This window comes from Diabrotica virgifera, chromosome 5 (genome assembly GCF_917563875.1).
Source record: "Diabrotica virgifera virgifera chromosome 5, PGI_DIABVI_V3a".
In the NCBI taxonomy this organism is placed as follows: Eukaryota; Metazoa; Arthropoda; class Insecta; order Coleoptera; family Chrysomelidae; genus Diabrotica; species Diabrotica virgifera.
The window spans coordinates 89,074,805-89,093,176 of record NC_065447.1 but is presented as its reverse complement, the minus strand read 5'-3'; the positions used below and the strand labels follow the sequence as shown (position 1 = coordinate 89,093,176).

At 32.8% G+C, this 18,372-nt stretch overlaps 1 protein-coding gene across 1 annotated transcript in view; it reads left to right on the top strand.

The window, feature by feature from the left end:
- Nucleotides 1-18,372, top strand: part of LOC114326856 (uncharacterized) — a 63,894-nt gene that overhangs the window by 24,265 nt on the left and 21,257 nt on the right. The window contains exon 7 of the mRNA XM_050651484.1: nt 8,587-8,770. Coding sequence (XP_050507441.1) covers nt 8,587-8,770 — 184 coding nt within the window. The remainder of the gene's footprint in view (nt 1-8,586; nt 8,771-18,372) is intronic.

Genomic DNA, 18,372 nt, shown 5'->3' with positions numbered 1-18,372 from the left:
GAGTAGAAAGCACCCATCAGAAGATAATTTTTAATTTGTCTCTTAAATTGGTTAAAATCAAGACTTTTAATAGATATTGGTATACAGTTATAAAATTTCAATGCTAGGTATCTGGTTCCATTTCTGGTCCTCTCAAGTCGACTGAAGTCTGGTACAAGGGCATCATGATTTCTAGTCTGATAAGTATGCTGTTGTGTTTTATACAGATCTACATTTTGATGAACATACAACAGGCACTGCATAATGTACACAGAAGGTAGTGTGAGAATCCTCAGGTTTCTGAAAGACTGCCTACAATCGTCCCGATAACCCTGACCTGTGATTATGCGAATACACTTTCTCTGCTGACCAAACACCTTATCTGTATGGCAAGAGTGTCCCCAGGAAAGGATTGCGTAAGTTAGTCGTGAGTGAAAGTTGCTGTGATATGATGTAAGAAGGGTTTGAAGGGAGGTAACCTTAGATAGGTTTCTAAATAAAAAGAGTTGGCTTGAGAGCTTTTGGGAAAGTTTCAGTATGTGCCGTTCCCAAGTGAGTCCCTGATCAAGATAAACACCAAGAAATTTAGCTTCCTGTGAACAATCTGTTAAAATGGGATGTGTAATGGTGTTATGTCTTAGGGTAAAGTTCACTGTTTGTGATTTTGAGTTATTGAGAGAGAGACGATTTGCCAAAAACCATTGGAACAAATTGCTCTCTGTGGTCTCAAGATCAATATCACTGATTTGGGAAGGGTGGTAACTTTGATAGCATGTAGTATCATCAGCAAATAGGACTGTGCTTACTGGGCCCTCTTGTGAAAATCCCAAGTCATTTATATAAATGAGAAATAATATTGGACCTAGAACTGACCCTTGAGGCACTCCATACATCAAAGGTTTTTTATCAGATTTAAGCTGGTTAAAAAACACATATTGAAATCTATCTGATAGATAAGACTCAATCAATTGAATAGACATAGGATGAAAATTATAGGCATGTAATTTTTTAAGAAGAATACTATGAGTGACACAATCAAAAGCTTTAGTAAGATCAAGGAACGAGGCAAGGGTATCAAGAAAGTTTTCAAATCCTTCCAAAATACTGCCTGTAAAATGATCGATAGCAAGTGTTGTTGTTTTGTTTTTTCTAAATCCAAATTGCTGCACTGCAAAAAGCCGATTAGATTCAAAATAGTCATTGATCTGCTTCTTTAGGATTCTCTCAAACACTTTGGAAAGAATTGGCAAAAGAGAAATTGGACGAAAGTTATTATGATCATCAGCCGAACCTTTACGTTTAAAGAGAGGTATGACTTTCGCAGTTTTAAACACTGAAGGAAAAATGCAGGATGAAATTGAGTAGTTTATTAGTTTAGTTAAAGGTAAGCTAATGTTGTGTTTAATTGCCTTGATTATTTTTGTGTTCATTCCATCCGGGTCCTTGCTCTGGCTATTTTTTAATTCTTCAATTGCTTTTACAACTTCCTCCAAATTTGTTGGCTCAAATCTGAAGGAGCAATGATTAGAGGCGAATGAAGGAGCATGTGGTATAAAACTAAGGTATGTATTGAATGATTGGTCAGTATGATTAAGTGTATTTATTACATTTTCAGCAATACCACAGAAGAAATCATTAAAACTATTTGCATTGAGTGATGAATTTTTTATTGGTAAATTCTTACATCTTGAGTTTATTAGGGACCACATAGCCTGTTGACGGTTGTTAGAGTTTAATATAAAATCATCATTAGATTTAATCTTTGCCTTATGTATAGCATGTCTGTATTTTTTCCTATATTCTGAGAGTGTTTTCTTTGTCACTAAAACGGGGTCACTTTTATTTAAAGATGTCAAAAATTGTAGTTTCTCCCTCATAAGTTTCAAATCATCATTAAACCAAGAATTTTTTTTACATTGTTTACCTTGGTCAACAAGCCTAGATTTTTCAGGAAAAGACAGATTTATTGCCTGCGTTAAAATATCGATAAACATTTTAAACCTTGAGTCCACATCAATACATTCATTATCAATAAATTCAAAATTTTGTAAGCAAAGATTGTTATTTAAAGAGGCCAGTCCCATCTCTGTAATGGGCCTGTAGCTTATTCTAGATTTAGAAGTAGTTTGGGACACTTCACATTTAAACAATATGCCTTTGTTGTCTGAAGTGTGTGAAAGATCAACAGCTTCGGATTGCAACATGGTACTATTAATATTTGTAAATATGTTATCAAGACATCTATTATAACGGGTGTTAAATTTTATTGATTTTTTGAGGTTATAGGATCTAAAGAAATTGCACAGATCCAGGGCTGCAATATCCCTTTCATTGAAGTGCACATTGAAATCCCCTGTTATAATAAGAGGTTTATTTGTATTTAACTTTTTGAAAACTTTTGACATTGTATTGAAGAATTGATTTAAATCACCATCTGGGGTACGATACACAGTGACAAGTTGAATATCAAATTTTACCAAATGTACACCTGTTATTTCACAATGTTTTTCAAGAGACAAACTTTCAAGATTTAATGAAACAGAATCAAAGGTTTCTTTAATATATATACTTATACCCCCATGAGAGCCCACAGTCCTTGCAAAGCCAGAAATCATTCTGTAGTTCTTAATTTTAATTGAAAATAGTTCCTCAGATACTAGCCAGTGTTCATTTATACATAAGCAATCTGCTGATACTTCATTGAGGAGGATCTCCAGATCTAAGAAGGAGGTACGCAAACATTGTATATTACAGTGTAAAATAGTTTTTTGTGCTTTCTTAAAATTTCCTAAAATACCTTTATTATTATTATTATGTACAGGAACATTTACTGCACCACGGTTTTCTTCAGCGGATTCACTGAGGATCGAGGGCGTTGAACATGGAGAAAATGGTTTATGTTAGTTCCCAGTGGCCATAAATCAGATGACATTATGGCATCATTGTTTATCTCAGGAACTCCTACCTTAAAAGAGCTATATAGGTGGTTCTTTTTGGTAACCATCTTCTCACACACACAGTCCTGGTCAAGCTCATATTTTTTGAGAAAGTTGAAAACATCAGTTGCTTCAGTTTCAGGAGTAAAACCTGATATAAATACCCATGATTTAATTGGAGTAGGTGCTACAACCTTTAGTAGGTTATCAGTGTTAATGCCTTTCTTGGGACTTGGTCTTCTGTTTTGTTTTCTTTTTTTATATGACACCAGTTTGAAACCATCATTTTCAGTCACTTCCTCTTGGATGACGGGAAGGATTTGTAACTCAGAAGAGAGTTGTGAGTTTAGATTGGAATCATTGGCAATGTGGCTTTGATCTTGCTGAGTATTGTGATGCAATTGCGATTTTTGTTGTTTTTGATGTTGACTGACAGTGACATTTTTGACGACTTTGACGTTGTCATCTTTCACTCCTTCCACTGCAGTTTGCGAAACTGTCGGTAATACGGTGTTGCCAATGTCAACAAAATTTCCTGTTAGCTTTTTAGGGGATGGCTTTGGTGGCTTTCTAACCTCACTTCTTGCGATGTCCAGTTTTTCTAGAAGAATTACCTGATTTTTGTTCAGCAAATCGTTGTTTTCCACCAATAGCTTATTTTTTTCCTCCAGAAGTTTGATGATAATTTCATACAGACCCTTCTCTGTCTCCCAAAAGTCGACACACCCATAAGCCGGAATGTGACGACAAGCTGCAGTCTTCTGAGTGGCTGCCTGAATTAAGCAGGATGAATGGAACGATTTTTCACATTTCCCGCATTGCACTGTGCAAGTTGAACTTTTCTTACAATGAAAACAGTAAATTTTCAACTTTTCGTCATGTTTTTCGCGTTGTTTTACAGACGCACTTGCCAAAACATTCCGACCGTCGGCCATCTTGGAGATATATTGTATTGTAAATTATAACCCAATGATGGTATTAAAGATGAGAAATTTGACATCGGACTTCCGGTTTTAGAGTTGCAACCGTATGAACTGTTCTAAAGTCACCGAAATAGTATAAGTGATATATCATTCGACGTGCCCTAGCAAGATGAGAAAAAAAATTGGTTTTGGTTTTTATATCATTTCTGCTTAAAAAGTTCTAACCTAATAGACGGAGAGGCAGTGCTGAAAAATCTATTTGAATTTACTAAAGCTAGATTTTCCACAGTTGATTACTGTGAGTTTGTAGAGAAACATACTACGGTCGGTCAAGCGAAACGTAGAACAGGGGTTACTGAGAGGGTATCAAAGTTGCTTTCCTACGAAGGTAATTATTTCCATTTACTAAGGCTGAAAATCAGTACACACATTCTAAATTAAATATAAATAAAAGTTATTATAGTCGGTCAGCTGTATGACGGGACAGAGCCGGTCGGTCGGTCCCAATAGTCGATTGAGGAAATGAAGCATTTTGGCTCGCAATTTTTTCGTCCAGCACGGATTTACTTGAAATTTTCACAGAAGGTAGGGAATAGTCCAAGGATCATTTTCTATATCATGCCGCTATCATACGCTAAAACCTTGGGGGTGGTTGCCACCCCATCTCGGGGTTGGAAATTTTTTATTACATTTTAACCATGTAATTCGATGGAAAATGTGATTCTAAGAAAAAAATGTTTTTTACATTTTCTTCGTAAAACTAATATTTTTTGAGTTATTCGCGCTTGAAAATAACAGTTTTTCGGCGAAGAGGGTTTTTTGAGAATACCTCGAAAAATATTCTATACATTTTTGGCGACAAAAAGTTTCTTCAAAAATGATTTTGTAGGATTTTTAAAGAGCTATAAGACTGTGTAAATTAAATTCCGTAAGATCCCTTAGTTTTTAATTGGGGCGGGTTTAAAGGGCTCGAATAAGGGGGTATTTGCTGGTAAATAGAGGTTTAAACAGCTATAACTGGCTAACTGGTTACTGTAATGAAAATATATGCAAAGGGTAATTTTAGTCATTAAAAAAGCTACAATTTAGTAATTTTTAATTTTTTTCGTATCTTCAGTATTTTCGGAGATATTTTGAAGTAAAAGGTAAAAAATATCAAATTGCAAAAAATAAATTTTTGTTTAAACTCCAATTTTTCCAAAATTAGGCATTTTAAATAGGTCAAACTCCTTGAGTGTATTTACAATATAAATATAAAAGGAACTACAGAAAGGTTAAGACTAATTTTGAATTAGGAAGGTAGTTAGGGGGTTGTTTTCACTGATTTTTTCGTAGAGAAAAACAGGTACCGACATTTTTTTGATTATAAGTCGCTTAATTTTCATGCTAGAAACTTTTTATTATTTTTTTTTTGAAAGGTCTAATTGTATACTTAGTCCTGTCGCCAGGGGGGTACAACGGCCTCCTTTATTCAGATGGACTTACCCAAGTTTTTTTCATGTATTTTGACCTGTAGAACACGAATTTTTTGGGTAACAGTTGATCCGGATGTCGATAAGATTGTTATTGACCAAGAACTTGAGGAATTACATAACCGCGATCTCTCGCAAAACAAAACATTTTTTGGTATTTTTTGGGTCATTCTAAGCAAAACATGTTTCTACAATTTTTTTCGTAGGATGGCTAGTTTTCGAGATAACCGCGGTTGAACTTTCAAAAAATCGAAAAATTGCAATTTTTGAACCCGAATAACTTTTGATTAAAAAATAAAATAGCCAGTCTGCTTACCGCATTTGAAAGTTTAAGTCAAATTATATCGGTTTTAATTATGTATTTGCATTGCTAAAAATTTTTTTATTGTTTAACAAAGCTATAAACACATAGTGTTTCCCGTGCCTTTACATGCGTTTTAACGCATGCTACGTAGAAATAGCCTCGATTGCACTAGTACCTATTCTACCTACTCGTTCGATTTTAAATGAGAAATCATAGAAAACATCACTCACGCACTAGGTGTTTGTAGCTTTGTTTAACAATAACACAATAAATTTTTAGTCAATAATCAAAATCAAATAGAATAATCAAAACCGATATAATTTGACTTGAATTTTCAAAGGCGCTAAGCAGAATTGCTATTTTATTTTTTAATCAAAAGTTATTCGGGTTTAAAAATTGCAGTTTTTCGATTTCTTGAATGTTCAACCGCGTTTATCTCGAAAACTGAGCATCCTACGGGAAAACTTGTTAGAACATTTTTTACTTAGAATGACCCAAAAAAATACAAAAAAAAAATGTTTTGTTTTGCGAGAAATCTCTGTTATGCAATTCAAGTTCTTGGTCAATAACAATCTTATCGACATCCGGATCAACTGTTACCCAAAAAATTCGTATTCTACGGGTCAAAATACATGAAAAAAACTTGGGTAAGTCCATCTGAATAAAGGAGGCCGTTGTACCCCCCCCTGGCGACAGGACTAACTTGAAAAAAGATTATTTAAGTTTTCCTCGAAAAATGCAAATTTTTCCCATTATTTGGCTTTGAATATTTCAAATTATGCATTTGAAGAAAAAAGCTAACCTTTAACATGCCGTATCTCAGTTTGTATTGGTCTTAAAGATATTATAGGAAAATAATTTGATTTGTGTTACTAAAAGATACAATTTCGATATCTACAGATTTTTTGGTTAAATGCATATTTTTCGAGGTACATATTCTCAAAAAACCGTCTAAAAAAGTCGATTTTTTCGTCGAAAAAGTGTTATTTTCAAGCGCGAATAACTCGAAAAATATTAGTTTTACGAAGAAAATGCAAAAAACATTTTTTTCTCAGAATCACGTTTTCCATCGAATTACATGGTTAAAATGTAATAAAAAATTCCCACCCCCCGAGATGGGGTGGCAACCACCCCAAGGTTTTAGCGTATTATAGCGGCATGATATATAAAATGATCCTTGGACTATTCCCTACCTTCTGTGAAAATTTCAAGTAAATCCATGCTGGACGAAAAAATTGCGAGCCAAAATGCTTCATTTCCTCAATCGACTATTGCGGCCGACTGACCGGCTCTGTCCCGTCATACAGCTGACCGACTATAATACCTTTTATTTATATTACATTTAGAACGTGTGTACTGATTTTCAGCCTTAGTAAATGGAAATAATTACCTTCGTAGGAAAGCAACTTTGATATCCTCTCAGTAACCCCTGTTCTACGTTTCGCTTGACCGACCGCAGTATGTTTCTCTACACACTCACAGTAATTAACTGTGAAAAATCTAGCTTTAGTAAATTCAAATAGATTTTTCGACGCTGCCTCTTGGTCTATAACCAGAACTGCCGTTATAGTCGCAGAAATAGTACATGTAACACATCAATCGAAGCGTATTGAAAAGTTGAGTTTTAATCTTTAGCTCCTGTTTTGAAGTCATTTCCGTTTAAACAATGATGACCCAAAGTTTAGTCAAAATGACTCAAAATTAGTAAAATCGTATATCGATCGACGCAAAGTTACACGAAGAGTTCAAATATTGACTTCCAGTTCTATTTTCGATTACTATGGGTGAAAACCTAGGACCTACGAAGTCCAATTACTTGTTGAAAAATCTACCAAAATGACAAAATGGAAGTCAGAATAGATGAACTTACAGAACCTATAGACATAGGCAGCGGAATAAGGCAAGTAACTTATCGAGCCCTATTCTTTTCAATTTAACTATGGATGAAATCATCAAAAGCATCAACAAAAGAACAGGATACAAAATGGAAAACAAAGAAGTAAAAACACTTCGCAGACTATGCGCGATGCAATATTGATAGTCCAAGATGAACATAGTATATTAGTCCATAGATGTAACATAAGAGCACAATAATTCAATGTGACAATATTATCTCAGAAATCTAAAATAATAGTAATCAGCAAAGAACCAATCAGATGTAAAATTGATGGCATCAGTATTTAACAAGTAATGGAAATAAAATACCGTGTAACTACACTGTCCAGCTACTGAGACCTGGACAAAGAAGTGAGAAATCAAGTACAAAAAGCAAATAGATTGGCAGGATGCCTTAATAACACTATATTATGGCGAAACTGACATATTAACACTGAGATGAAGTCAAGAATTTATATAGTCAGTGTAAGACCAATAATGACATATGCCATCAGAACCAAGACCCGACACAACGACAACATAAAGACTTGTGGACACGCCAGAGATGAGAATACTGAGAAGAATTATTGTAAGTACGTTGAGAGATCGAAAGAGGAGTGAAGACATTAGAAGAAAATGTAATGTATCGTGTATAAACAAATGAACACTAAATAGAAAAAAGAATGGAATAACCACATAAGCAGAATGTAGACCCCTTTGGTCAAAATAGCAAACGATAAATTACCAATCGGTAGAAGTATCGGCCGAGCGCGCAAAATATGGAGTGACAACCTTCCACAGGTATCAATCTTCTCAATCAGAATTGCTTATAAAGAGAAAAAAGAAGTAGAAAAGGAACAGTTCTAGTAAATATCTGTCAGCTCACGGTATAAGAGGTACGTCTCTTAATAGAATGAAAGAAATGCTAGAAGAAATAAAGAAGATAACATAAGCAAAATGGATTGATCCTTCCAATAAATGGGATCTAGAAAGTTTTTGCGACTTATAACTCACATCTTATAATTCATATATGTATATGTATATTAATATTCTAACTTGCAATACTGGTTTTGTTTTATTTCTATTATATTTTTTAGATAGATATAACTCTGTAATCAATTTCTGGGACGACGTGTACGGTTTTTCAATGAAGTGTATGAAGCCAGATGTCCTTCAAGAACCATTTGTCGAAATCGTTCCTGTGGAAAAACTTCTTACTGACAGTCAAGTGGTCACTGAAATAGACATAAAAACGTGTGATATGAACGCCTGCGTATTTAGGTAGGTAGGTGGCGCAATTGCCAATATCTAGTTGTTCCATCGCATCTTTGCACAAACGTAATGATTGATTTGCAAACAAGTTAAATCAAAACATTAAGTGAAACGTACGTCGGCATGTAGTTAATGTAATTATTAGGAAATGGCGATATCCCGGTATTTTATAAAGTTATTGCATTGAAGTGTTTGATCTTTTTTCACTATTGGGGAGATTGATAAACTCTGATGACTATTACTAATATAAAGATGAATATAGCACCGTAATAGTTTAACAAATAGTTAAACAGTAAACTCGAAAATAAACAAATAAGTTTCCGTTCGCCAGAACTATAGCCAGACTCATGTAGTATTCGCTGAGAGCGTTAACTATGATTATAGGTCACGTGGTACACTCTGACGGCGCGGGGGACGATCTTATGTATATGTTTTATGTGTGATTTACAAAAACAAAAGATTATTTAAAATTTTACTATCATCGGTTCGCTAAACTCAGACACAACTGGCTAGTGATTTTAGTACGCAATTTTTTTGTTTTTGGACAATTTTGCCAAAATTGGCAAAATTACGAACTATTTAGTAATTATCAACTATTTAGTAATTACTTTTTTTGCCAATTCTACCAAATTGGCAAAATCACTTACTAAAATCACTTGCCAGTTGTGTCTGAGTTTAGCGAACCGACTGTATAAATTTTGTGCTAATGTATCAATACATTAATAGAAATTTGCTATAAATACTCTATATGGTAGAAAATGTGTGATCTAATACATATAGTTTTAATATAAAAAAAAATACCAAGAGATTTTAAGGCTAATAGCCGAAGTGTGACACCACGACTATCATATTTTTATTATCCCTTTGTAACCAAAGGTTGAACAGCCAGGATTTGCCCAATCTCAAGCCTTTTTAATTCCTATAAAGTTGAAATTTTGCTTCAACTGCTGCTTAAGTATAGTTTTTTTAAGATAAAGATTTATTTTAAATTTAATCATAATTCGGTCTAAAATGTCTGATGTATATTTGCTGGTTCGGTTTAGGATTTAATAATGTATTTGGATTACTTCCAGACATTTATTTTTAATTAAAGTACAATTAAACTTACATCTTATACGTGACATTCCTCCGCACAATTAAACTTACATCTTATAAGTGACATTCCTCCGCCAACCCATAGGACATGACGGGAGTACATACAACACAGAACTATAACTAGACTGACTAGTTACCCTGACATCCCCTTTCCTTAGTAAAGCTAAAACAGAATTTACAATTACAGATCCAACCTCTGAGGACATTTAATTTTCCTTCCATAGGAATTAACCAAATGACGTGTACCAGTTTCATAAACTAAACTGTTATCTTCAGAGCTTGTATCGGTTTCATGATTTATACTATGATCTATTTCAATTTCTACATTATTACTGTTTATGGCATTTCCTTTAAAAATAAGATCCTCAACTACTGTCAACTACTCATTTCTGTATTTATAATAAATTTGAACTTTTTCCTCTACTTTATTATTTTTAGGCCACCCCTCTATGATATATTTTTTTAAAGCTTGTAATTCTGAATCATTTTTAGTTTTATCCTTAAACTCTTGCAATTTGCTTTCCGTTACATTGATTTCTGACATTATTAAACATACTTGTGCATTTATCTCACTGTCAAAATTATCAATTACTTTTTCTTCACTACAATATGCTCTAGACAAAGCGTCTGCTAGCAAAAGATCCTTACCTGGTTTATATCTTACTAAAATATCATACTTTTGGATTTGTAAAAGCATTATTTGTAACCTAGCTGGACATTTGTATAATGGTTTTTTGAATATTGTTATTAATGGTAAATGATCTGTTTCTACTATCACTTTTTTTGCAAAGACAAATTCATGAAATCTTTCTAACCCAAACTGTATAGCAAGTAATTATTTTTCAATTTGAGCATACCTCGTTTGAGCATCTGACATTGCTCTGCATATGCACAAGGAAGATTATTTTGTAGAAGCACAGCACCTAACCCGTTTTGCGATGCGTCTACTGAAACTACTGTATCTAATTCAATATCATAAAATTGTAATACAGGTTTATTAATTAGAACTTGTCTTAACTTTTCAAAAGAAATTTCATGTTCATTTTCCCAAATGACGTAGTGGATATGTTATGTCTGAGAAATTACCAATAAATTTACTTACATAAGTCAGCATACCTAACAGTCTCTGAACATCTTTTTATTTTCTGGTCTACGAAGTTGAGTAATTGCTTGTACATATTTTGGATTTATCTGGACTTATACCGTTGCCTGAAATTATATGACCCATATAACAAATTTGAGTTTTACCTAACTTACATTTTGACAAATTAAATTTAACATTGTTTCTTAGCAATTTTGAAAACTTCTTTGAGCCTGGCATCATGCTCTTCTTTGTCTTTTCCCTAAACAATTATATCATCAATGTATGTGTCGGCACCATCCATTTTGAAAATTTCCTTCAATTTACTATGAAACACTTCTGGAGCCGATACTAAGCCATAGGGCATTCTAAGAAACTTATATCTCCCGAGAGGAGTACCAAATGTGCAAAGATTACTACTTTCTGCTGTTAATGGAATTTGATAAAACCCTTGTGTTGCGTCTAAAGTACTGAACACAGTTGCATTGCGTAATTTACTCGTTATTTGATCTAAAGTTGGAATTTGACAATGTTCTCTTTTAACAACCTTATTGAGTTCAAAAGGATCTAAACAAATTCTCAATTTATTATCTGGCTTTCTTACAAGTACCAAAGGATTCACCCATTCTGAAGGACCTACAACTTTTTCAATAATTTTTTGCTTTTCAATATTGTTTAGACTTTCTTCTAAATTTTTAAGTAAAGGTAAAGCTACTTTTCTTGTTGGGTGTATAACTGGTTTTGCATTATTATCAATTTTTATATCATACCTTTTATTAATGCATTCTATGCCTGAAAAAATATCTTTAAATTGTTCAATTAAAATATTATATTCTTCAAAATCAATACCTACACTATTTACTTTAGATATTAAATTTAATTGAATACTAGAATTTAAGCCTAAAATTGCTTCAGTTTTAGAATTTACAATATAAAAGTCTAAATCATGTTCAACTTTATTTCTTTCACAGTGTAATGTGCATTTACCTACCACATTAAGATTATTTCCAGTGTAAGATTGTAGTTTTGTATTTGTTTTCATGATTACCCTGTTAGAAAATCCTAAAGTTTCAAAAATACTTATTGGTAATACATTTGCCATTGCACCTGAATCTATTTTGAAAGTAATTTTATGTTTATTTATATTTAAATCTGAAAACCATGCTGTATTTGTGAAAATATTTTCCCCTGCATTAACTTCTAGTACATTGCCTATGAACAAATCATTACAACTACTTGTTATATTTGTGAAATTATTTTCCCCTGCATTAACTTCTAGTACATTTTCTACGAACAAATCATTACAACTACTTGTTACCTTTGGACTTTTAGTTACAGTATTTATTTCATTAACCTTTTTGTTTTGAAATTTTTTCTTTCTACATACTGTTGCAAAATGATTTGGTAATTTACAAAAAATACATACCTTACCAAAGGCTGGACAATTATTTATCCGATGCGACCTTTGACCACATTTATTACAATTTTGTATATTCTGACTCACCTCCTGATGCTTCTCCTTCTCACCACCTTGGTAACGATTACTTGATTTGTTGACTGCTTCCACTTCTATTACATTACTCGAGGCTCCTACTCTTATCATTTCACTTCTGGCTCTGGATGACTCTATTACCTGGCAAAGTTCGATTGCTTTCTCAAATGTAAGACCATCTTCTTGTAATAGTCTTTCTCGTATTTCATTGTTCTTAATGCCACATATAATCATTGTTACAATAAGACTATCTTGAAGCTTTTCCAATTTGCATTTACCTGCCCTTTTCTTCAACTCGGTTATGAAATTATTGGTTGGTGGTCCTGGGTCTTGTTTGTAAGTAAAGAATTTATACATTTCATATGCAATATTTTCTTTTCCTTGGAAGTGTACTTCAAACTTTTCACCACATTTGCAAACGCAAATGTGGTGTATATTTTAGAGCCTTCCTCACCTATATAATGAAGCAGCTGGGCACACTGTGTCTCTTCGCTTTTCTTATTTATTTCCGAAGCAATTAAGTAATTTTCAAATCTCGCTCTCCACGTTTTCCAGTTTTCTGCTAAATTTCCGGTAGTACACAACTGTGTAATGCCTCTATTATCACCCATTTTCTTCTGTAATTTGTAATTTATTATAAAACCATTTGTTTCTATTCTTTGCGTCAAGATATAAGAAATTTGGCCTGGCGCTGGTGGGATGTCCCTACCGATTTAGTATCATAATAACAAACAACAAACCCTCCAGGAGCGGATTCGCTAAAATTAAGGGGAAAGGAACAAATGCAAAATTTTGACGCCTGTCAAAATTTTCAATGTGTTTTAAATGTAATCATTTTTTTCGAATCCTGAGAAAACTAATATGTAAGTATTTTTGAAAAATTTAAACGCAGAATGAAAAATTACTTTATTACCGAGGGCCGAAAGTCCCTTGGAATGAATTAAAAGTTTCTTTTGAATGAGATATTTGAAATTAAAAATCACACTAAATTTTCTCTTAGTTTTTCACCTCTGTAACTAATTAAAATAAACATTATAGAACTTTTCAGAGACTTTCGGCCCTCGGTAATAACGTAACGGCTTAAAGCCGAAAGTTCGTACCCATCCCCTTAACAAAAAAAATTCAAGTCTTCAAGTAGATATAATATTTTAATGGGGTTGGAATAATAAATATAAATTTAAATATATCATTATATTTATTACGTATTTATATCTATGTAGTTATAGGTACATTATTATGTACAATGAAATAAGAGAAATGAACAAATTAAAGAAATTAAGGAAATTAATGATAATAACAATAAAAGATTAAAAGAGTGGTAGCAAAAATCAGAATTAAAAAGATAACATAATAAAAAATAACATAGAAAATAACATAGAAAAATAAAATTTTGAAGTTTAGACGGAAAAAAATAAATACAAATTACAACTCTATGTCACTATCGCTGTCATCTTCACTAGAATCGTTATCTAATGTTATAATTATTGGTTTAATATGTGAGGTTAATGTTCTGTAATGATCTTCCGTTTTTATAACATGTGAAACACAATTTTGCCACAGTGTTGGGGAAATCTTTTTTATTTCTTCTACAACATGTGACACCGATTCGCTACTAAATTTGAGACAGCAGTTGTTTCGCCGTAAACTTTCCTTTTGTTGGCTCCAGATTAATTCAATGGGGTTGAAGACACAGTAGTAAGGAGGTAATCGCAATACATTATGACCATCACGTTTGGCTAATTCGTCTATAACAAATTGTTTCTCAAACACTTTTGTGTGAAGAACTTCCAACATTTCTTTTTTTGTATATGTTTCTTCAAAGTACAAATCATTGTCATACAAAAAATCAGATATCTGTTTTTTTGTCGAACCTACACCGGGGATTTTTCTAATTTGTTCGCTGTGATACGTTGCGTTATCCATTACAATTACACTTTTTGGAGGCAAATTTGGCAACACCTTCTTTTCAAACCATTCCTTAAACAAGCTACTCGTCATATTTTCATGGTAGTCCAGCTTTGAATCTTTAATGTTTTTTGCCGATAGTAAAAAACTTTCCCCTCCAAGCCAGCCATTTTTGGATCCAATGTTCAGAATAATTATTCGCTGACCTCTATTAATTGGATAATTGGGTGCACATTTAATAGAATCGTCTGTCCAACCTTTTTGAGCAGTATCGTGGGTATCGAACCATGTTTCATCTAGATAAAATATCGGTCTTCCTTCATCTCTAAATTTAGATATAGCATCCAAGTATTCATTTCTCCATTTAATTAGACGAGGAGAATCCATTATTGATGATCGCTTATTAATTTTCTTGTATCGAAAACCAATGTGATTCAAAAATCTTGATAAAGTTGAAGGCGAATACGTAATGGAATAGTCTTTAACAAGTTGATCGTAGATCATACTAAGCGTTGGAACTAGGTTCTTTGAATAGAAATTGTAAATTGCTCTTCTAATTACCTCAGAATCTTTTTCATTTACTGCTTTATGTGTAGAAAAGTCACTCCGCTTTTTACGAGGTTGAATTCTATTCGTAACAATTTTCCACACTGTTGTATATGACATCCTTGTCGGTCGAGATGTTGTCTTGATGAGGAATTTACCGTCTTCTGGATTTGAATTATCTTCTTTTACAGTTTGATAAACATTCCCAATAATTTCTTTGGCATCATCAGATAAATGTACACGTATTTTACACTTAGCACTAGCTTCACCGACTTCAGACATTTTACTTGAATACTCGCGATCTAACCTTCTACTAGCATCTAAATGCAAGAAAATAACTGCCTGAATGTTCAAATGTCAAACTTAAATATGTTTGCCCCCCTTTCATAATGTTCCATAATGTATGTTTACTGGATAAATAAATGATACTTAATTTTACCTAAATAGCACGAGAATTATGTGTAAAGCTATAGAATAATAATTAGAGGTATATCTTATCTTTAACTAATGCTCTTTCTAATGATTCTTTAATTTTTTTATTTAAATATAGAAAGCTGCATTATCGGAAGTCCATTTTGTTTAAAGTGAAAACGATATAAAACACATTATAATCTAACTTCATAAAATTCACGTAATGAGCCCATTGGACATAAAAATTGTTTGTGATCGTTTGTAATTGATTCCAAGCAAGTTAATTTCAAATGACTAAACGAATTCGTCTACAGTAAACAAAATTTTTAATACATTGTCTAGAAATTTTAATTTTAATAATTTATTTGCATTGATAGGTAACGAGTCAGTTCTGTAAATAATATAAAGTACGACCCTAGTAGCTGTTCCAAAACTATTGCCACCCGTCGCAAAGACAATTGAGGGATTAGTAACGTCAACTATTTATTATGATACTAAATCGGTAGGGACATTCCACCAGCGTCAGGTCAAATTTCTTATATCTTGACGAAAAGAATACAAGACTTGTCTTGGAATTTTTAGGTTATGGACGATGCATCTTTTGAAATTTTTTAATTGTATTTATATCTCATCCATATCATTCAGTATAAGAATTTAATTGTACCAACTACTGAATGCGCCATGTATATTTGCTGGTTCGGTTTAGGATTTAATAATGTATTTGGATTACTTCCAGACATTTATTTTTAATTAAAGTACAATTAAACTTACATCTTATACTATCTGCCTAAAGTGACATTCCTCCGTCAACCCATAGGACATGACGGGAGTACATACAACACAGAACTATAACTAGACTGACTAGTTACCCTGACATATGAAATATAGTTTTTTAGTGATATTCACCAAGCAAGGTTAGGAGCTTTTGTGAACCATTGTATTTTGTATAATAAAAATGGTAATTTGCTTTACCCCGGATTGTAAACACTATAGTGACAAAGGGATATGTATATTCTTTGTGTTTCCAAAGGATCTGGTTGAAAAAAGAGGTGGATTTCATTACTAACGTAAGAAAATATAGTGAAGAAAAAGAACTGAATTTATCTCCCATGGGAAACAGCTTACAGATTTAGCTGTTATGAGAAGCACTATCGACATGTCAGATCCCCTCCATGTCAACCCTCCCAGCGGATAATGACAACTTGTATGTTAATAGTTATTTATGTAACAAGTCAGTAAAGTGACTCTTTATCGAAAGAGGTCTGATATTACGAGAAGAGCGAGCGTAGCGAGCGAGTCTTTACTGAGGTGGTGCATACAAAATTTTATCGCCAACATTATATTTTTTTAAAAATCCACAAGGAAAAAGTTTTCTTGTATTTTTTTAATTTAATGTCGTCCGAACCACTGGGGTTATAGACGACAACAATGGAAAATACATATTAAAAATAAAAAGAGATTGTAATATTAAGTAAATACTCGTACATAATGTACTAACAAAAAGTATACCTGACAAAGGACATCGCACACATCTTATGGAAAATATAATGTCACTCAAATTCAATAAAATTTATACGAATAGATTCGTTTTAAATTAACGGTCAAATCTTATCATTGCGCCAACTCTTAATTATGATTAATTACGGCGCAAATTGCAATTAAAGTTTATCGAAATCACATTTTTGGAGTCAGTAAAACTGTCAGTTACAATCACTATTGCTCTGGGTGCTATTCAAAAGAGCTTAAACCCCGCTGGGCCTAAGCGGATTAGTGAAACTAATCCGCTGATTTATGGAGTACCGACAATTTGGGTATTATAAAATATTTTTTCTCTCTCTAACTTATGTACGTATCCATTTGATTTCAGATTTATTTATATCAATTTCTGCTCTTATTATTGAAAATATGGAGTTGGCGCAATGATAAGATTTGACCGTTAATTTAAAACGAATCTATTCGTATAAATTTTATTGAATTTGAGTGACATTATATTTTCCATAAGATGTGTGCGATGTCCTTTGTGATAAAATTAAATGTCTTTTATTCCTATTTCCGTTCAAAACTGTATATTGTTGATATTTGTATTGTCTCTAAGAAGGTCAGATATGTCCCTGGGAAGGTTGAGTTTACTTCTCGTTTGCTGGTATATTTGACAATCGGTTAAGATCTGTTTTATTGATATAAAATAATATTTGCCAACTAAATTTGATATTGGTTTTAAATCTTACTTACAATTTACAGTTTAAGAACTTTTCAAATTTTAGACGTCATAATAATTTCATGACAGTGTTAGCTAACTTGCAAGATGGCCGCTTTCGATTTTTAATCGATAGTTATCAATATTGAATAATTACTAAATCGGTAAAGTTTTAATTTATTTTATATGAATATAATTACGAAATACTACAGAATTTCACTTTTTGACATCAATTTAATTGATAATATAGCAAATTGCGTACAATATTTTTAATGATTAAAGTAAATAAATTTTAAGTCCACTCAAATACTCGCCATTCGATTACTGCCATCGACCACTTACATTCAATCTCGGTTAATTTGATTAATCGCGGCAGGTAAAGTAAAATTCTTCTTTCAGTACAATAAAGTGCTACTTTACTGCCGCAAATGAGGGCAAATGAGTACAATAATGAATGACTTTGGTGACGGTTGGCGATAAAAAATATTACTTGTCACATTAGCTTAAAAATAAATAATTACTGCAAATAAAATTACAATGAAATGTACCGGGTGTCCCAATAAGAATGGCTCTCGGCCATATCTCAGGAAGCGTTTATAGTACAGTTTTGAGAAAAAAATATTTATAACAAAAGTGGCCTCGGGAAAAGCCTGGAAATTATTTTCATAATTGTAGGTCCACCGCTAGAGGGCGTAATTGAATATCAAACATTAAAAAATTCAAATTTTACAAAATTTACCTAATGAAAGGGCACTGGAAATCAATTCATCGTATTCTTCATAAAATTCTGCGCATATTTGATTTCACAAGTTTAAGTCTACCTTTGCAAATAAGAGGTGGGGGTGAGTGGGAACCTTCTTATGAAAAATTGGCTGTAAGTCCGG